Raw genomic sequence first — 22,500 nt, forward strand, 5'->3', positions numbered from 1 at the left:
CAGGTCAGACTACAGTATTGACAGTCTTCAAAACATCCAGATGCATATTTTAATGTGGGCACCCATCTGTCTGTGCATCTGATTGTCCCTTAGGTGAGTGTGTGTGTGTGTGTGTGTGTGTGTGTGTGTGTGTGTGTGTGTGTGTGTGTGTGTGTGTGTGTGTGTGTGTGTGTGTGTGTGTGTGTGTGTGTGTGTGTGTGTGTGTGTGTGTGTGTGTGTGTGTGTGTGTGTGTGTGTGTGTGTGTGTGTGTGTGTGTGTGTGTGTGTGTGTGTGTGTGTAGGTGTGTGTGTGTGTGTGTGTCCCTTCTCCCTTACTTGCAGGTTACACAGACGAAGCAGCGTGGGTGGTAGGTCTTTCCCAGCGCCGACACCACCTCTCCCTCGATGAACTCCTCACAGCTGAAGCAGCGCGTGCCGTACATCCGCTGGTAGTCCAGGGTGCAGATGTACTCCCCCTGACGCACAAAGAACCCCCCCTGGGCCAGGTCAACGCCACACACTGCACGGGGGGGAGAGAGAGGAACACAATGAGACATCGAATCAAAGATAGCACTGTGTTTGGCTGTATAAAAAAGAAAGTTCACATTCTATAAATACTTCCAACAATTGAATGGGTTAACCACCATTTAGGTATGGAGTGCCTTCTTCACAATCAGCTGAAATGCCTGAGAGGGTGGTACAGATGGATAACTATCTGAAACACCTGAGAGGATGGTACAGATGGATAACTATCTGAAACGCCTGAGAGGGTGGTACAGACGGATACCTATCTGAAATGCCTAGGAGGGTGGTACAGATGGATAACTATCTGAAATGCCTAGGAGGGTGGTACAGATGGATAACTATCTGAAACGCCTGAGAGGGTGGTACAGATGGATAACTATCTGAAACGCCTGAGAGGGTGGTACAGATGGATAACTATCTGAAATGCCTAGGAGGGTGGTACAGATGGATAACTATCTGAAACGCCTGAGAGGGTGGTGCAGATGGATACCTCTATCTGAAACGCCTGAGAGGGTGGTACAGATGGATAACTATCTGAAACGCCTGAGAGGGTGGTACAGATGGATAACTATCTGAAATGCCTAGGAGGGTGGTACAGATGGATAACTATCTGAAATGCCTGAGAGGGTGGTACAGATGGATAACTATCTGAAATGCCTGAGAGGGTGGTACAGATGGATAACTATCTGAAATGCCTGAGAGGGTGGTACAGATGGATAACTATCTGAAATGCCTAGGAGGGTGGTACAGATGGATAACTATCTGAAACGCCTGAGAGGGTGGTACAGATGGATAACTATCTGAAATGCCTAGGAGGGTGGTACAGATGGATAACTATCTGAAACGCCTGAGAGGGTGGTACAGATGGATAACTATCTGAAATGCCTGAGAGGGTGGTACAGATGGATAACTATCTGAAATGCCTAGGAGGGTGGTACAGATGGATAACTATCTGAAACGCCTGAGAGGGTGGTACAGATGGATAACTATCTGAAATGCCTGAGAGGGTGGTACAGATGGATAACTATCTGAAATGCCTAGGAGGGTGGTACAGATGGATAACTATCTGAAATGCCTGAGAGGGTGGTACAGATGGATAACTATCTGAAATGCCTAGGAGGGTGGTACAGATGGATAACTATCTGAAACGCCTGAGAGGGTGGTACAGATGGATAACTATCTGAAACGCCTGAGAGGGTGGTACAGATGGATAACTATCTGAAATGCCTAGGAGGGTGGTACAGATGGATAAATATCTGAAATGCCTGAGAGGGTGGTACAGATGGATAACTATCTGAAATGCCTAGGAGGGTGGTACAGATGGATAACTATCTGAAATGCCTGAGAGGGTGGTACAGATGGATAACTATCTGAAACGCCTGAGAGGGTGGTACAGATGGATAACTATCTGAAATGCCTAGGAGGGTGGTACAGATGGATAACTATCTGAAACGCCTGAGAGGATGGTACAGATGGATAACTCTATCTGAAATGCCTGAGAGGATGGTACAGATGGATAACTATCTGAAATGCCTAGGAGGGTGGTACAGATGGATAACTCTATCTGAAATGCCTAGGAGGGTGGTACAGATGGATAACTCTATCTGAAATGCCTAGGAGGGTGGTACAGATGGATAACTCTATCTGAAATGCCTAGGAGGGTGGTACAGATGGATACCTCTATCTGAAATGCCTAGGAGGGTGGTACAGATGGATACCTCTATCTGAAATGCCTAGGAGGGTGGTACAGATGGATACCTCTATCTGAAATGCCTAGGAGGGTGGTACAGATGGATACCTCTATCTGAAATGCCTGAGAGGATGGTACAGATGGATAACTCTATCTGAAATGCCTAGGAGGGTGGTACAGATGGATAACTCTATCTGAAATGCCTAGGAGGGTGGTACAGATGGATACCTCTATCTGAAATGCCTAGGAGGGTGGTACAGATGGATAGCTGGAATCCATAAAGAGAGGTCCAAAGAAGAGGAATGGACATGGTTGATAACACCAGCACTATCTCACAGTCTGGAACAAGTGAGAGGAACAACAGTGATACCAAGAGCCTTTTCTACACGTCTTGTTTTCATTAACCACTGTGGCTGCCAGCAACATATCACTGAGACGCAGAGAGAGTGTGTGGGGTGTCTGCATCTCTCAGCGTGTGTTTATGTGTGTGGAAATTCAACACATTTGACCTCCATGAGCACGGCATGACATCATGTCAGCCATCGCACACACCACACAGAGTGGCTGACAGCATCACACACACACCACACAGAGTGGCTGACAGCATCACACACACCACACAGAGTGACCGACAGCATCACACACACCACACAGAGTGACCGACAGCATCACACACACCACACAGAGTGACCGACAGCATCACACACACCACACAGAGTGACCGACAGCATCACACACACCACACAGAGTGACTGACAGCATCACACACACCACACAGAGTGACTGACAGCATCACACACACCACACAGAGTGACTGACAGCATCACACACACCACACAGAGTGACCGACAGCATCACACACACCACACAGAGTGACTGACAGCATCACACACACCACACAGAGTGACCGACAGCATCACACACACCACACAGAGTGACCGACAGCATCACACACACCACAGTGACTGACAGCATCACACACACCACACAGAGTGACCAGACAGCAGTGACTCAGCATCACACACCACACAGAGTGACTGACAGCATCAGCATCACACCACACAGAGTGACTGACAGCATCACACACACCACACAGTGACTGACAGCACACACACACCACACAGAGTGACTGACAGCAGTGTGCTGACAGCATCACACACACACAGAGTGACACACATGACTGACACATCACACACCACACAGAGTGACTGACAGCATCACACACACCACACAGAGTGACCGACAGCATCACACACACCACACAGAGTGACTGACAGCATCACACACACCACACAGTGACCGACAGCATCACACACACCACACAGAGTGACCGACAGCATCACACACACCACAGTGACTGACAGCATCACACACACACAGAGTGACTGACAGAGTGACCGACAGCATCACACACCACCAGAGTGACACAGAGTGACTGACAGCATCACACACCACACACACAGCATCACACACACCACACAGAGTGACTGACAGCATCACACACACCACACAGAGTGACCGACAGCATCACACACACTACACAGAGTGACCGACAGCATCACACACACTACACAGAGTGACCGACAGCATCACACACACTACAGAGTGACAGCATCACACTAACCACACAGAGTGACTGATAGCATCACCCACACTACACAGAGTGACTGGCCGTGCTGCTGCTCCAGTTTCAACTGTTCTGCCTTATTATTATTCGACCATGCTGGTCATTTATGAACATCTTGGCCATTCTCTCTCTCTCTCTCTCTCTCTCTCTCTCTCTCTCTCTCTCTCTCTCTCTCTCTCTCTCTCTCTCTCTCTCTCTCTCTCTCTCTCTCTCTCTCTCTCTCTCTCTCTCTCTCTCTCTCTCTCTCTCTCTCTCTCTCTCTCTCTCTCTATATATATATATATATATATAATACATTAACTATGGCAACAACACAATACACACATCCCCATGACATCACTCCCTGGACCCGCCCGCTGGAAACCTCTTTTTCCACTCATTTAATGAAACAAAGTGAGTTCCTCTCTTTCACAGGCACTGATGGCTTGGGTTTCCTGCCTTCTTTTCTCAGAAAAAGAAAGGGAAGGAAAGAGAGATGTGATGTTTCAGGAATCCTCGTCCATGACCTTTTAAAACCTTGTGGAGATGGGATATCACACAACACGCATAGTACACACACACACAGTACAAAGACGGAATGTAGATGAGGTAATACATAAACAACAATGCCTGAGGGTTTTCTACCTCAATAACATCAGTGTGGAAACTAGAGTAACACCCTCCTGGCAGAGAGCAAGAACACAGACTGTGATCTGACAGAAAATGGCAGCCATGTCACTTGAACCCAGGACAGCCAGGCCACACCTTCCATAGAATGACATACTAAAACTCATTTAATTGAATAGGATCTCTGTGACACCTTCTTGGCACAGCAACATTAACCAATGTTCCTCGGATTGTCGGCCATTTTCAGAAGCACGGGTGATGTATTACTGTTTATAATTTGTCCAAAACTAGAGTAAAAGTGTTGTCATTGTTCCAAATGAACACTATCCTAGTCTGCAGTGTCCCTGTTGCATAACCTAGTACCGTTCCCACACTCCACCTCACATTAATCCTCAATGCAACCTCTTTACAACATTAATACAACCTCTTTACAACATTAATACAAACTCTTTACAACATAAATACAAACTCTTTACAACATAAATACAACCTCTTTACAACGTCAATACAACCTTACAACCTCTTTACAACATCAATACAACCTCTTTACAACGTCAATACAACCTCTTTACAACATCAATACAACCTCTTTAGGTTTAGGGTGAAGGAGAGGGTACTGGGTCACTCTGTGGGAAGGTTTAGGGTGAAGGGGGGGTACTGGGTCACCCCGTGGGAAGGTTTAGGGTGAAGGAGGGGGTACTGGGTCACTTTGTGGGAAGGTTTAGGGTGAAGGAGGGGGTACTGGGTCACTTTGTGGGAAGGTTTAGGGTGAAGGAGGGGGTACTGGGTCACCCCGTGGGAAGGTTTAGGGTGAAAGAGGGGGTACTGGGTCACTATGGGAAGGTTTAGGGTGAAGGGGGGTACTGGGTCACTATGGGAAGGTTTAGGGTGAAGGAGAGGGTACTGGGTCACTATGGGAAGGTGTAGGGTGAAGGAGGGGGTACTGGGTCACCCCGTGGGAAGGTTTAGAGTGAAGGAGGGGGTACTGGGTCACTCTGTGGGAAGGTTTAGGGTGAAGGAGGGTGTACTGGGTCACTCTGTGGGAAGGTTTAGGGTGAAGGAGAGGGTACTGGGTCACCCCGTGGGAAGGTTTAGGGTGAAGGAGGGGGTACTGGGTCACTATGGGAAGGTTTAGGGTGAAGGAGGGGTACTGGGTCATTCTGTGGGAAGGTTTAGGGTGAAGGAGGGGATACTGGGTCACCCCGTGGGAAGGTTTAGAGTGAAGGAGGGGGTACTGGGTCACCCCGTGGGAAGGTTTAGGGTGAAGGGGGGGGGGTACTGGGTCACTATGGGAAGGTTTAGGGTGAAGGAGGGGGTACTGGGTAATTCTGTGGGAAGGTTTAGGGTGAAGGAGGGGGTACTGGGTCAGTATGGGAAGGTTTAGGGTGAAGGAGGGGGTACTGGGTCACTTTGTGGGAAGGTTTAGGGTGAAGGAGGGGGTACTGGGTCACTGTGGGAAGGTTTAGGGTGAAGGAGGGGGTACTGGGTCACTCTGTGGGAAGGTTTAGGGTGAAGGAGGGGGTACTGGGTCACTCTGTGGGAAGGGATCAGATGTAGATTCTGGTATGTAAGTCAGGAACCTGGACTCTCTGACTGAAGGGCTCTGATCTGCGTTCTGGTATGTAGAGGATTGAAACCTATCCCCTCTGCTGCTACTCCCTGTTCCAGAGAACGTCTCTAGTTTGGGACACACTGACACCAATGTCGACTCATCAAACAGCCTGCTGTGAAATATGTGACCTGTGACCTAGTAGAAAGGACAGGCAGTTGGCTGGAGGATGATTCAGAGAGGGATATTGGATGAAGATCTGAAGTTGAAGATGCTGATGTTGATCGTCATCACCAATCAAAAATACTTCAACACCAGTCCTAAGCATGGCAAGCTGGCATAGGTGTGATGATAAATATGAGACATTTATCACCTTCAGAAATCAAGCAGGATGGTTATAATGACTCCCCAAATAGGCCTACTGTCTGTCTCTAAGAAGAGAGAAGAGCTGATGAAGAGAGAAGAGTTCATGAAGAGAGAGAAGAGCTGATTAAGAGAGGAGAGAAGAGATAATGAAGAGAGGAGAGAAAGGACGGTTCTAGAACGGTTCCATAATGCTATAGTTCAGGGATCATCAACTAGATTCAGCCGCGGGCCGATTTCTTTCATGAGCGGATGGATGGTCAGGGGGCTGGAACATAATTACAAATCATTTTCTAATTGACTGCAAGAAGCCCAAACAGATATAATATATGACTAAAACATAAAAATGTCAAACCTTGCTTCCGTTTGTATACGATCATATATACTGTATCTATCTCTCTACTATGCATGGGAATACATTGAAACAAGACTTCCCAAATTAAAATCACTTGGAGCGGATTCGCTGGTGTTTTTACCATGTTTTATGTCCAACCGGCGACCCGTTGGGGAACTCGGCTCTGGTTCTATTCTGGGCGTGATGAGTAGAGAGCACTACGTAACTCAACCCAGTTTACCATCACCACCAGCGTTCAGTACAAAACAGACAAAAGATGTGGCTTGTGTTCTCCACTCCTCTCCCACTAATAAACATTGTCAAGCTCTGTTCCCCTCATCTCTCCTTCATGTAATCCCTTCATACCCAGTTCATTTTGGATGTGCCAAAGCAACCTGAAAAGAATTCACCACTCGCTCTGTTGCCTGCCGCTGCACTTACGAGATCAGATCTAATCAAATGAAGTGTTGTTGCGGTCTGTTATCCCTGTACGTACCATAAGACTGTCAAAGAGCACAACTCACTGGGGAAAGAGACGACAAACGAACGACCGCTTGCTCTCAAGCATAGGATACCTTTTTCAATCAACGTTGATGAAACACACAACTGAACTGAACTGAAGTACTATTCAAGCCCAAAAATAATACTTTCAATGACTCCTGTCTCCCCCAAAAATACTTTCAATGACTCCTGTCTCCCAAAAATACTTTCAATGACTCCTGTCTCCCCCAAAAATACTTTCAATGACTCCTGTCTCCCAAAAATACTTTCAATGACTCCTGTCTCCCAAAAATACTTTCAATGACTCCTGTCTCCCCCAAAAATACTTTCAATGACTCCTGTCTCCCAAAAATACTTTCAATGACTCCTGTCTCCCCCAAAAATACTTTCAATGACTCCTGTCTCCCAAAAATACTTTCAATGACTCCTGTCTCCCCCAAAAATACTTTCAATGACTCCTGTCTCCCAAAAATACTTTCAATGACTCCTGTCTCCCAAAAATACTTTCAATGACTCCTGTCTCCCAAAAATACTTTCAATGACTCCTGTCTCCCAAAAATACATTCAATGATTCCCATCTACCAAAAATGAGACTTTATTGTTTGAAGTTAATACCACACCCTACCCTACACTCTTAGCACCTTTTTCCATCTAGAACTTAAAAGGGTTCTTCGGCTGTCCCCATAGGAGAACCCATTGAAGAACCATTTTTGGTTCTAGGTGGAACCCTTTTGATTTCCATGTAGAACCCTTTCAACAGAAGGTTCTACATGGAACCCACAAGAGTTCTACCTGGAACCAAAAAGGGTTCCCCTATGGGGACAGCCAAAGAACCCTTTTGGAACCCTTTTTTCTAAGAGTGTACCCTACCATACCCTACCCGGGACGACAGTGGGTGTGTCCAAAACCATGTCAAAAACATGTCACACTCAAACACGTGTGTTACGGAATGCTTAGTATAATTACTCTGCAAGGGGCATTGATTTATGGAGTGGAGCATATTGGTGGAAATTGCAAAGGCCTCTGACCCTTTGAACTCTTGAGTGTGGGGGAAAGGGGTGGTAAGTACATGAGGGTGCGTAATGGTTGAGGGAAGAAACCAAGTAATATCATGTTTCAGTAGATTAGGTTGCCTGTACTGTATAGAAAGGATTGTCTGTAGGAAGTAGCTACCCACTGCTGGAATGACAAATACAGTAACATAGACTCAAGACCATACAGGATTTATACACACTACACAGACAATAATAATACAATAATTATAAGAATAATAAGAATATAATAATGCATTGAGCAGATGCTTTTCTTCGGCTAATTGTTCCATTTCCTGCTGAGAGAGGTCCTAAGAACCCTCTCTCTCTCTATTGTATCATGTCTATGGGCTGATTGATTGACGATGATTCTCTGTTGCTTCAAGGTCATTCACAGGGAGGTAATATTTGCCACATGCACCGAATACAACTGGTGTAGCCTTACGAGTCCTTCCCAACGAGAATAGGAATAAAATACAATGCACAAGAACGCAGCTAATCTCAGCAAAAAAAAAGAAACGGCCCTTTTTCAAGACCCCGTCTTTCAAAGATAATCCGTAAAAATTCAAATAACTTCACAGATCTTCATTGTAAAGGGTTAACACTGTTTCCCATGCTTGTTCAATGAACCATAAACAATTAATGAACATGCACCTGTGGAACGGTCGTTAAGACACTAACAGCTTACAGACGGTAGGCAATTAAGGTCACAGTTATGAAAACTATGGACACTAAAGAGGCCTTTCTACTGACTCTGAAAAACACCAAAAGAAAGATGCCCAGGGTCCCTGCTCATCTGCGTGAACGTGCCTTAGGCATGCTGCAAGGAGACATGAGGACTGTAGATATGGCCGGGGCAATACATTTCAATGTCCGTACTGTGAGATGCCTAAGACAGCGCTATACAGGGAGACAGGACGGACAGCTGATCGTCCTCGCAGTGGCAGACCACGTTTAACAACACCTGCACAGGACAGGTATATCCGAACATCACACCTGCGGGACAGGTACAGGATGGCAACAACAACTACCCGAGTTACACCAGGAACGCACAATCCCGCCATCAGTGCTCAGACTGTCCGCAATAGGCTAAGAGAGGACTGAGGGCTTGTAGGCCTGTTGTAAGGCAGGTCCTCACCAGACATCACCGGCAGCAACGTTGCCTATGGGCATAAACCCACCGTCGCTGGACCAGACAGGACTGGCAAAAGGTGCTCGTCACTGACGAGTCACGGTTTTGTCTCACCAAGGGTGATGGTCGGATTCACGTTTATCGTAGAAGGAATGAGCGTTACACCGAGGCCTGTATATATATATATGCCATTTAGCTGACGCTTTTATCCAAAGCGACTTACAGTCATGTTACAGCCATTCTACGTATGGGTGGTCCCGGGAATCGAACCCACTACCCTGGCGTTACAAGCGCCATGCTCTACCAACTGAGCCACAGAAGGACCACTGAGCCACAGAAGGACCACTGTACTCTGGAGCGGGATCGATTTGGAGGTGGAGGGTCCGTCATGGTCTGGGGCGATGTGTCACAGCATCATCAGACTGAGCTTGTTGTCATTGCAGGCATTCTCAACGCTGTGCGTTACAGGGAAGACATCCTCCTTCCTCATGTGGTACCCTTCCTGCAGGCTCATCCTGACATGACCCTCCAGCATGACAATGCCACCAGCCATACTGCTCATTCTGTGCATGATTTCTTGCAAGACAGGAATTTCAGTGTTCTGCCATGGCCAGTGAAGAGCCTGGATCTCAATCCAATTGAGCACGTCTGGGACCTGTTGGATCGGAGAGTGAGGGCTAGGGCCATTCCCCCCAGAAATGTCCGGGAATTTGCAGGTACCTTGGTGGAGGAGTGGGGTAACATCAGAACTGGAAAATCTAGTGCAGTCCATGAGGAGGAGATGCACTGCAGTACTTAATGCAGCTGGTGGCCACACCAGATACTGACTGTTACTTTTGAATTTGACCCCCCCTTTGTTCAGGGACACATTATTCCATTTCTGTTCGTCACATGTCTGTGGATTTTGTTCAGTTCATGTCTCAGTTGTTGTTAAGTTTGTTAAGTTTGCTGAAAATAAACACAGTTGACAGTGAAAGGTCATTTATTTTTTGCTGAGGTTTATATACAGGGAGTACCAGTACCAGATCAATGTGGAGATGTAAGAGGTATTTGAGGTAGATATGTACATGAAGGCAGGTTGTGTGTGTGTCTATGTATGTGTGTTTGTATGTATGTGTGTTTGTCGGTATGCATGTGTGTGTGTACAGTATGTATGTGTGTGTGTGTGCATATGTAGTGTATGTGAAAGTGTGTGTGAGTGTCAATGTACTGGCTGAGTGTGTATATGGTGTGTATATATAGTCTAGTGCTTGTGCGTAGGGTCAGTGCAAGATAGAGTCAGTGCAGATAGCTGGGGAGCATTCATTTAATATTTAGCAGCGAACTTGGGATGCATAACACAGGACTGTTAGGGTGAAAAACTTTTGTCCTTCAACCTCCAACTAGTTTAATCCTATAATTGTCCATATCAGGGCCTGTACTCACAAAGATGATCTAGAATCAGGTCCCCCTCAGTCCATATAATCTGATTCATTATGATCTAAAAGGCAAACTGATCCTAGATCTGCGCTGCTACTCAGAGATGTTTTGTGAATATGTCTGTTTTGACTAGAGTCCTCTACAACTATTAATACACACCGACACACACACTTGAATAACACACACACACACACACCTGAGCACCACATCAATAAAGGAATCAGACGGGGTCTGTGCATACAAACCCATGGTTGGAGAGTCATATTACAATCACGCCTGCGTCTGTACACCCAAATGAACCCTTCAGACCGCTGAACAGCACCAGACCACAGGATGCTGCGTGACATATTGACATTCAATTAGCATGTCATTTAGATGTCCTTTGGGACTAATCTAATTCCCTATTCTGATCTTGAAGTGGAGAAATACAATGGGCACCGCTGCCAGCCCAGACCTCTGGTTAAACCCATTCAGAGCTCTGGTTAAACCCATTCAGAGCTCTGGTTAAACCCATTCAGACCTCTGGTTAAACCCATTCAGAGCTCTGGTTAAACCCATTCAGAGCTCTGGTTAAACCCATTCAGACCTCTGGTTAAACCCATTCAGACCTCTGGTTAAACCCATTCAGAGCTCTGGTTAAACCCATTCAGACCTCTGGTTAAACCCATTCAGACCTCTGGTTAAACCCATTCAGACCTCTGGTTAAACCCATTCAGACCTCTGGTTAAACCCATTCAGACCTCTGGTTAAACCCATTCAGACCTCTGGTTAAACCCATTCAGACCTCTGGTTAAACCCATTCAGACCTCTGGTTAAACCCATTCAGTCTTCCAGACGCCAAGTGACCCTATATAAAAATTAATGACCTTTTATTTGTCACATGTGCCGAATACAACTACCTTACAGTAAAACGCTTACTTACAAGCCCTAAAATAACAATGCAGAAAAATAAAAATAAAAATAGAATTAAAGAGCAGCTATATACAGGGCTATATACAGAGGGTACCAATACAGAGTCATAGACGCTGCTGTTATGAAATATATATGTGCTTTCTGCAAAGTGTCGGCCGCTATGCGCGTGTGACCTTGTCGGCAGGCCCCTGTAAAACGCCCTGTGTATTTTACAGAATGTGTGTCTGGGTAGTCTTAAGGTTGATCATACAGTACATGTAGGTCCTTGACAGAATAGAATGCCAGCTGGCAGTCATTTGGACGCCTAAAGGAGTGGGGTGGAGAGTATACGGCTGATAATTGGGTCCACGGTCGATCATTTTGATATGAGAAACAGATCTAAATTGCTAGCAGACTTCTAATAAGACAATGTAGGCAAGGCAAGCTGGCCAGGGCCTAGCTGCTGTCCATTACACAAGTCTACATCTAAATATCCAAGGTTTTCTATTACTTTCCTCCATTCTCTCCATTCACAGACCCTGACACAGGACAGGAGAGAACCTGGAGTGTGTCTACAACATGGGGTATTAGGGTTCCTAATTTGTCCTGACCAGGGAAATGCAGATAGCTATATCATGGCCCTACCCAACAGCCATATCTACTGTACTATCCCTAGATACAGTATATCCTAACCAACCATATCTACTGTACTATCCCTAGATATATCCTAACCAACCATATCTACTGTACTATCCCTAGATATATCCTAACCAACCATATCTACTGTACTATCCCTCGATACAGTATATTCTAACCAACCATATCTACTGTACTATCCCTAGATACAGTATATCCTAACCAACCATATCTACTGTACTATCCCTAGATATATCCTAACCAACCATATCTACTGTACTATCCCTCGATACAGTATATTCTAACCAACCCTATCTACTGTAATATCCCTAGATACAGTATATCCTAACCAACCATATCTACTGTACTATCCCTAGATACAGTATATCCTAAACAACCCTATCTACTGTACTATCCCTAGATACAGTATATCCTAACCAACCATATCTACTGTACTATCTCTAGATACAGTATATCCTAAACAACCATATCTACTGTACTATCCCTAGATACAGTATATCCTAACCAACCATATCTACTGTACTATCCCTCGATACAGTATATCCTAAACAACCATATCTACTGTACTATCCCTAGATACACTATATCCTAACCAACCATATCTACTGTACTATCCCTAGATACAGTATATCCTAACCAACCATATCTACTGTACTATCCCTCGATACAGTATATTCTAACCAACCATATCTACTGTACTATCCCTAGATACAGTATATCCTAACCAACCATATCTACTGTACTATCCCTAGATATATCCTAAACAACCATATCTACTGTACTATCCCTAGATACACTATATCCTAACCAACCATATCTACTGTACTATCCCTAGATACAGTATATCCTAACCAACCATATCTACTGTACTATCCCTCGATACAGTATATTCTAACCAACCCTATCTACTGTACTATCCCTAGATACAGTATATCCTAACCAACCATATATACTGTACTATCCCTAGATACAGTATATCCTAACCAACCATATCTACTGTACTATCCCTAGAAACATTATATCCTAACCAACCATATCCCTAGCTATGACTACATTCCAATCTAACTCTGGAACATACACTTAGACCCCTAGTGGACCTGCTCCTGGGCTACAGGGTACAGGGTTGGGCGTTGGTGGTATGTGTGTGCGTGGGGTGAGGTCACTATCCCATCCCTGAGTGATGAAAAAAAGCCCTCGAGCTACGAAGGTTCTGGTCCAAGAACGAGAGAACAGAGAGAGGCCAAGAGACAACACCCCGTTGAGAACATCTAAAACAGCTGCTATTGTCACCCCCCCTCCCCCCCAAAGGCCCCCAGACTGTCAAATAGACCCCGGCACATGGTTATTAGTGTATATTTACTGTCCAACCCCAACACTTCTATGAAGGAACCCATTTTGATAGCGATATCAGCTATCAGTGTCATTATTAACCTAACAGTTGTTTCCCTTTATCTTGCAGCATGTACTCTATGAATTTTCCCATCTGTGTGCATGAAGTTCATATGCCTCTTAGCTTGTATCGTGAGATTGGGCGTGTCCACAGTTCTGCTGGCAGTAGTCAATTCTCCCTTGTGTGAAAATGCTTATGTGATGTTATCATTCTCCATGAGTGCAAAAACAGGGCAGGGATAAACATCTGCTCAATGTTCTGCCAGAAAACCATCTCAGTGTATCTTTCATTTTGGACATAGTGTGCATGATTCACTAACTAACTAATTCATCTGGTGTCAGAAATGCAGACATAAGTGGACACTATGGAGGTCAAACATCAACAAAAACACCCCCATAGCATGTTGCTAATTAGCAACACTTGATAGCATTCCGAGCATAATCGTTAATAAGTTTGCGAAAAGCAGCATGATTAAATAGCACAGGGCTATACCTGAGGCTCTGTTTTATGTTAGTGCTGATGCTATCAGACGACCAGAGCCACTGAGGGGGTTACATTAAATGAACACCTTTGTGTAGCATAGCGCTAATTACAACTAGCTAACGAAACGCTTATGGTTTCCCCTTCAGAACTGGCACCGTTAGCCGTCTGGCTAACACCCATACTCGCTCTAATTGGTGATAAGAAGACAGGGAGGTTATACTTGATATGGTTGACTCTCTTCCAGATCATGAGGAAGGTTGGATGTTTTTCTGATACAGCCAACCCTGTCGCTGTCGGCCTAAGACAGGAGCCTGAGGTAGGAAGTTGTTTCTGACTACTGACTGACACAGGGTCAGATATCTTTTTATCCATCTAATGGATTGGAGGTAGGGTCACCTACTGTATTCCTAGATCTGGACTCCAGAGTAACTTTTACCTCAAGCTCTGTCATCCAGTCAGTCCACATCTGGAAGTGTTTTTGTCAAAATGGGCCCCCATCATCCCTTATGATACATGACAAATTCTGGCAGTATAAATCGGATAACTAGATGGAAATTGCATTCCTGCCGTGGAATTCTGGGAAGGGCAACATAAGACTTCCTGTTAAGGGGGGGTGGGTGAGGTAGGTTCCGTCCCTGTATACCCTATAGAGACTCTAGGGGGTTGGGTTAGGGGTTAGGGTGTGGAAAGACCCCCAACGGTGCCTCTCCCTGTCAGTGTTGAGTCTAAGGGGTATTAATAGCCCTGTATAAATGCCTGACATTTTGTTAACTTGCCTCAAACTTCCTAATTAACCCACCACCTCACACTCCTCAGACCTGGGGGAACATGACCTGTGTTTAACCCACCTCCTCACACTCCTCAGACCTGGGGGAATATGACCTGTGTTTCCTATTGGACCTGGGGGAACATGACCTGTGTTTCCTATTGGACCTGGGGGAACATGACCTGTGTTTCCTATTGGACCTGGGGGAACATGACCTGTGTTTCCTATTGGACCTGGGGGAACATGACCTGTGTTTCCTATTGGACCTGGGGGAACATGACCTGTGTTTCCTATTGGACCTGGGGGAACATGACCTGTGTTTCCTATTGGACCTGGGGGAACATGACCTGTGTTTCCTATTGGACCTGGGGGAACATGACCTGTGTTTCCTATTGGACCTGGGGGAACATGACCTGTGTTTCCTATTGGACCTGGGGGAACATGACCTGTGTTTCCTATTGGACCTGGGGGAACATGACCTGTGTTTCCTATTGGACCTGGGGGAACATGACCTGTGTTTCCTATTGGACCTGGGGGAACATGACCTGTGTTTCCTATTGGACCTGGGGGAACATGACCTGTGTTTCCTATTGGACCTGGGGAACATGACCTGTGTTTCCTATTGGACCTGGGGAACATGACCTGTGTTTCCTATTGGCCTGGGGGAACATGACCTGTGTTTCCTATTGGACCTGGGGGAACATGACCTGTGTTTCCTATTGGACCTGGGGGAACATGACCTGTGTTTCCTATTGGACCTGGGGGAACATGACCTGTGTTTCCTATTGGACCTGGGGGAACATGACCTGTGTTTCCTATTGGACCTGGGGGAACATGACCTGTGTTTCCCATTGGAAACACCATTGGCAAATAAATAAAACATGTATACATACTGTATTTCAGGCATAAATGAAATAAAAAGTAGGGGAGTATTAAGCACTGTATTCAAATCCCAAAGAAAAGTATTGTAAATCTGCTGGTGCAAGTGTCAGAATCGTTAGTGAGTGCATTAATCATCACACTTAGCAGAATGCCCCTTGGGACAGACTTAATGGCTCCCTATGAATCACAAAACCACTCAGAAAGGGATAAGCACTTCAACATGGATAGGATAATCTCTTCAGACAGTATCACTCACATCCCACAGGGCAAAAACTGGTTGAATCAACATTACTTCCACGTCATTTCAACCAAAAAAAAGTCAACAGGCTGATGTTGAATCAACGTGGAAAACTGATTAGATTTGAAAAAAGTAATCAACGTAAAGGGGATTTAGTATTGTTTTCCACATTGAATTCACGATAGTTGACAACTCAACCAAATGTTAACGCAAACGAGAAGTTGAACAGATATCTGGTGCCCTGTTCTCTCCTCCCTCGTTCCTACAGATCAGGATGAATACCCTGTTCTCTCCTCCCTCGTTCCTACAGATCAGGATGAATACCCTGTTCTCTCCTCCCTCGTTCCTACAGAACAGGATGAATGCCCTATTCTCTCCTCTCTCATTCCTAGAGGAGAGGATGAATGCCCTGTTCTCTCCTCCCTCGTTCCTACAGAACAGGATGAATACCCTGTTCTCTCCTCCCTCGTTCCTACAGATCAGGATGAATACCCTGTTCTCTCCTCTCTCATTCCTAGAGGAGAGGATGAATGCCCTGTTCTCTCCTCCCTCGTTCCTACAGAACAGGATGAATACCCTGTTCTCTCCTCCCTCGTTCCTACAGATCAGGATGAATACCCTGTTCTCTCCTCCCTCGTTCCTACAGATCAGGATGAATACCCTGTTCTCTCCTCCCTCGTTCCTACAGATCAGGATGAATACCCTGTTCTCTCCTCCCTCGTTCCTACAGATCAGGATGAATACCCTGTTCTCTCCTCCCTCGTTCCTACAGATCAGGATGAATACCCTGTTCTCTCCTCCCTCGTTCCTACAGATCAGGATGAATACCCTGTTCTCTCCTCCCTCGTTCCTACAGATCAGGATGAATGCCCTATTCTCTCCTCTCTCATTCCTAGAGGAGAGGATGAATGCCCTGTTCTCTCCTCCCTCGTTCCTACAGAACAGGATGAATGCCCTATTCTCTCCTCTCTCATTCCTAGAGGAGAGGATGAATGCCCTGTTCTCTCCTCCCTCGTTCCTACAGAACAGGATGAATGCCCTGTTCCCTCCTCCCTCGTTCCTACAGAACAGGATGAATGCCCTGTTCTCTCCTCTCTCGTTCCTAGAGGAGAGGATGAATGCCCTGTTCTCTCCTCCCTCGTTCCTACAGAACAGGATGAATACCCTGTTCTCTCCTCCCTCGTTCCTACAGAACAGGATGAATGCCCTATTCTCTCCTCTCTCGTTCCAAGAGAAGAGGATGAATGCCCTGTTCTCTCCTCTCTCGTTCCTAGAGGAGAGGATGAATACCCTGTTCTCTCCTCTCTCGTTCCTAGAGGAGAGGATGAATGCCCTGTTCTCTCCTCTCTTGTTCCTAGAGGAGAGGATGACTGCCCTGTTCTCTCCTCCCTCGTTCCTACAGAACAGGATGAATGCCCTGTTCTCTCCTCCCTCGTTCCTAGAGGAGAGGATGAATGCCCTGTTCCCTCCTCCCTCGTTCCTAGAGGAGAGGATGAATGCCCTGTTCTCTCCTCTCTCGTTCCTAGAGGAGAGGATGAATGCCCTGTTTTCTCCTCCCTCGTTCCTAGAGGGGAGGATGAATGCCCTGTTCCCTCCTCCCTCATTCCTAGAGGAGAGGATGAATGCCCTGTTCCCTCCTCCCTCATTCCTAGAGGAGAGGATGAATGCCCTGTTCCCTCCTCCCTTGTTCCTAGAGGAGAGGATGAATACCCTGTTCCCTCCTCCCTTGTTCCGAGAGAGGATGAATGCCCTGTTCCCTCCTCCCTTGTTCCTAGAGGAGAGGATGAATGCCCTGTTCTCTCCTCCCTCGTTCCTAGAGGAGAGGATGAATGCCCTGTTCCCTCCTCCCTCGTTCCTAGAGGAGAGGATGAATGCCCTCCTCCCTCATTCCTAGAGGAGAGGATGAATGCCCTCCTCCCTCCTCCCTCGTTCCTAGAGGAGAGGATGAATGCCCTGTTCCCTCCTCCCTCGTTCCTAGAGGAGAGGATGAATGCCCTGTTCTCTCCTACCTCGTTCCTAGAGGAGAGGATGAATGCCCTGTTCCCTCCTCCCTCGTTCCTAGAGGAGAGGATAAATGCCCTCCTACCTCCTCCCTCGTTCCTAGAGGAGAGGATGAATGCCCTCCTCCCTCGTTCCTAGAGGGGAGGATGAATGCCCTCCTCCCTCCTCCCTCGTTCCTAGAGGAGAGGATGAATGCCCTCCTCCCTCCTCCCTCGTTCCTAGAGGAGAGGATGAATGCCCTCCTCCCTCCTCCCTCGTTCCTAGAGGAGAGGATGAATGCCCTGTTCCCTCCTACCTCGTTCCTAGAGGAGAGGATGAATGCCCTGTTCCCTCCTCCCTCGTTCCTAGAGGAGAGGATGAATGCCCTGTTCCCTCCTCCCTCGTTCCTAGAGGAGAGGATGAATGCCCTGTTCCCTCCTCCCTCGTTCCTAGAGGAGAGGATGAATGCCCTGTTCCCTCCTCCCTCGTTCCTAGAGGAGAGGATGAATGCCCTGTTCCCTCCTCCCTCGTTCCTAGAGGAGAGGATGAATGCCCTGTTCCCTCCTCCCTCGTTCCTAGAGGAGAGGATGAATGCCCTGTTCCCTCCTCCCTCGTTCCTAGAGGAGAGGATGAATGCCCTGTTCCCTCCTCCCTCGTTCCTAGAGGAGAGGATGAATGCCCTGTTCCCTCCTCCCTCGTTCCTAGAGGAGAGGATGAATGCCCTGTTCCCTCCTCCCTCGTTCCTAGAGGAGAGGATGAATGCCCTGTTCCCTCCTCCCTCGTTCCTAGAGGAGAGGATGAATGCCCTGTTCCCTCCTCCCTCGTTCCTAGAGGAGAGGATGAATGCCCGGGCGGTGTCCAGTGGCGTTACACACTGATGTAAGAGTAAACGCGATAAAATGCAGGAAGCGCCCGACATTGTCCCGACCCTTGTCGTTTCCTAGCAACACTGCCTGTGTTCATAACAACATACAAGGCCCTAGTAAAAGACAGCGGCCTTACAGAGCGCAATGGAGGTGACAGATAGAGGAGGAGAACAGCAGGAGGGAGGGGATGGGCTGAATATGAGATCACAGCACCCGGCTCTTCTCTCTCACACACACACACACACGCACACACACACACACACACACACACACACACACACACACACACACACACACACACACACACACACACACACACACTAAAAAGACAAAACAGGAAGCCCAGACCCTGCTGGTCTATGATTGCTTTGACCTGCCCCATCTGCCTTGTTTCCTATGGTAGTGTTCTGGTGAAGGAGATGTTGTAGTGTTCTGGTGAAGGAGATGTGGTAGTGTTCTGGTGAAGGAGATATGGTGTTCTGGTGAAGGAGATGTGGTAGTGTTCTGGTGAAAGAGATATGGTAGTGTTCTGGTGAAGGAGATATGGTAGTGTTCTGGTGAAGGAGATATGGTAGTGTTCTGGTGATGGAGATATGGTAGTGTTCTGGTGAAGGAGATATGGTGTTTTGGTGAAGGAGATGTTGTAGTGTTCTGGTGAAGGAGATATGGTGTTCTGGTGAAGGAGATGTGGTAGTGTTCTGGTGAAGGAGATATGGTAGTGTTCTGGTGAAGGAGATATGGTAGTGTTCTGGTGAAGGAGATATGGTGTTCTGGTGAAGGAGATGTTGTAGTGTTCTGGTGAAGGAGATGTGGTGTTCTGGTGAAGGAGATATGGTAGTGTTCTGGTGAAGGAGATATGGTAGTGTTCTGGTGAAGGAGATATGGTAGTGTTCTGGTGAAGGAGATATGGTAGTGTTCTGGTGAAGGAGATATGGTAGTGTTCTGGTGAAGGAGATATGGTAGTGTTCTGGTGAAGGAGATATGGTGTTCTGGTGAAGGAGATGTTGTAGTGTTCTGGTGAAGGAGATGTGGTGTTCTGGTGAAGGAGATATGGTAGTGTTCTGGTGAAGGAGATATGGTGTTCTGGTGAAGGAGATATGGTAGTGTTCTGGTGAAGGAGATATGGTAGTGTTCTGGTGAAGGAGATATGGTAGTGTTCTGGTGAAGGAGATATGGTAGTGTTCTGGTGAAGGAGATATGGTAGTGTTCTGGTGAAGGAGATATGGTAGTGTTCTGGTGAAGGAGATATGGTGTTTTGGTGAAGGAGATGTTGTAGTGTTCTGGTGAAGGAGATGTGGTAGTGTTCTGGTGAAGGAGATATGGTAGTGTTCTGGTGAAGGAGATATGGTAGTGTTCTGGTGAAGGAGGTGTGGTAGTGTTCTGGTGAAGGAGATGTGGTAGTGTTCTGGTGAAGGATATATGGTGTTCTGGTGAAGGAGATGTTGTAGTGTTCTGGTGAAGGAGATGTGGTAGTGTTCTGGTGAAGGAGATGTTGTAGTGTTCTGGTGAAGGAGATGTGGTAGTGTTCTGGTGAAGGATATATGGTGTTCTGGTGAAGGAGATGTTGTAGTGTTCTGGTGAAGGAGATGTGGTAGTGTTCTGGTGAAGGATATATGGTGTTCTGGTGAAGGAGATGTTGTAGTGTTCTGGTGAAGGAGATGTGGTAGTGTTCTGGTGAAGGATATATGGTGTTCTGGTGAAGGAGATGTGGTAGTGTTCTGGTGAAGGAGATGTGGTAGTGTTCTGGTGAAGGAGATGTGGTAGTGTTCTGGTGAAGGATATATGGTGTTCTGGTGAAGGAGATGTGGTAGTGTTCTGGTGAAGGAGATGTGGTAGTGTTCTGGTGAAGGAGATGTTGTAGTGTTCTGGTGAAGGAGATGTGGTAGTGTTCTGGTGAAGGAGATATGGTAGTGTTCTGGTGAAGGAGATATTGTTTTTTGGTGAAGGAGATATGGTGTTCTGGTGAAGGAGATATGGTAGTGTTCTGGTGAAGGAGATGTGGTAGTGTTCTGGTGAAGGAGATGTGGTAGTGTTCTGGTGAAGGAGATGTGGTAGTGTTCTGGTGAAGGATATATGGTGTTCTGGTGAAGGAGATGTGGTAGTGTTCTGGTGAAGGAGATGTGGTAGTGTTCTGGTGAAGGAGATGTTGTAGTGTTCTGGTGAAGGAGATGTGGTAGTGTTCTGGTGAAGGAGATATGGTAGTGTTCTGGTGAAGGAGATATTGTTTTTTGGTGAAGGAGATATGGTGTTCTGGTGAAGGAGATATGGTAGTGTTCTGGTGAAGGAGATATGGTGTTCTGGTGAAGGAGATATGGTAGTGTTCTGGTGAAGGAGATGTGGTGTTCTGGTGAAGGAGATATGGTGTTTTGGTGAAGGAGATATGGTAGTGTTCTGGTGAAGGAGATATGGTGTTCTGGTGAAGGAGATATGGTAGTGTTCTGGTGAAGGAGATATGGTGTTTTGGTGAAGGAGATGTTGTAGTGTTCTGGTGAAGGAGATGTGGTAGTGTTCTGGTGAAGGAGATATGGTAGTGTTCTGGTGAAGGAGATATGGTAGTGTTCTGGTGAAGGAGATGTGGTAGTGTTCTGGTGAAGGAGATGTGGTAGTGTTCTGGTGAAGGAGATATGGTGTTCTGGTGAAGGAGATGTTGTAGTGTTCTGGTGAAGGAGATGTGGTGTTCTGGTGAAGGATATATGGTAGTGTTCTGGTGAAGGATATATGGTAGTGTTCTGGTGAAGGAGATGTTGTAGTGTTCTGGTGAAGGAGATGTGGTAGTGTTCTGGTGAAGGAGATATGGTAGTGTTCTGGTGAAGGAGATATGGTAGTGTTCTGGTGAAGGAGATGTGGTAGTGTTCTGGTGAAGGAGATGTGGTAGTGTTCTGGTGAAGGAGATATGGTGTTCTGGTGAAGGAGATGTTGTAGTGTTCTGGTGAAGGAGATGTGGTGTTCTGGTGAAGGATATATGGTAGTGTTCTGGTGAAGGATATATGGTAGTGTTCTGGTGAAGGAGATGTTGTAGTGTTCTGGTGAAGGAGATGTGGTAGTGTTCTGGTGAAGGAGATATGGTGTTCTGGTGAAGGAGATATGGTGTTCTGGTGAAGGAGATATGGTAGTGTTCTGGTGAAGGAGATGTGGTAGTGTTCTGATGAAGGAGATATGGTAGTGTACTGGTGAAGGAGATATGGTGTTCTGGTGAAGGAGATATGGTAGTGCTCTGGTGAAGGAGATATGGTAGTGTTCTGGTGAAGGAGATATGGTAGTATTCTGGTGCAGGAGATATGGTAGTGTTCTGGTGAAGGATATATGGTGTTCTGGTGAAGGATATATGGTGTTCTGGTGAAGGAGATGTTGTAGTGTTCTGGTGAAGGAGATGTGGTAGTGTTCTGGTGAAGGATATATGGTGTTCTGGTGAAGGAGATGTGGTAGTGTTCTGGTGAACGAGATGTGGTAGTGTTCTGGTGAAGGATATATGGTGTTCTGGTGAAGGAGATGTTGTAGTGTTCTGGTGAAGGAGATGTGGTAGTGTTCTGGTGAAGGATATATGGTGTTCTGGTGAAGGAGATGTTGTAGTGTTCTGGTGAAGAAGATGTG

At 46.4% G+C, this 22,500-nt stretch overlaps 1 protein-coding gene across 1 annotated transcript in view; it reads right to left on the reverse strand.

Annotated features, from left to right (window-relative positions):
* LOC118378194 (actin-binding LIM protein 2-like) overlaps positions 1–22,500 on the reverse strand; it is a 93,304-nt gene that overhangs the window by 39,815 nt on the left and 30,989 nt on the right. The window contains exon 3 of the mRNA XM_052460738.1: positions 316–499. Within this exon, the coding sequence (XP_052316698.1) occupies positions 316–499 (184 nt within the window). The remainder of the gene's footprint in view (positions 1–315; positions 500–22,500) is intronic.

The sequence above is a fragment of the Oncorhynchus keta genome, chromosome 13, assembly GCF_023373465.1.
Source record: "Oncorhynchus keta strain PuntledgeMale-10-30-2019 chromosome 13, Oket_V2, whole genome shotgun sequence".
NCBI classification, from domain to species: domain Eukaryota; kingdom Metazoa; phylum Chordata; class Actinopteri; order Salmoniformes; family Salmonidae; genus Oncorhynchus; species Oncorhynchus keta.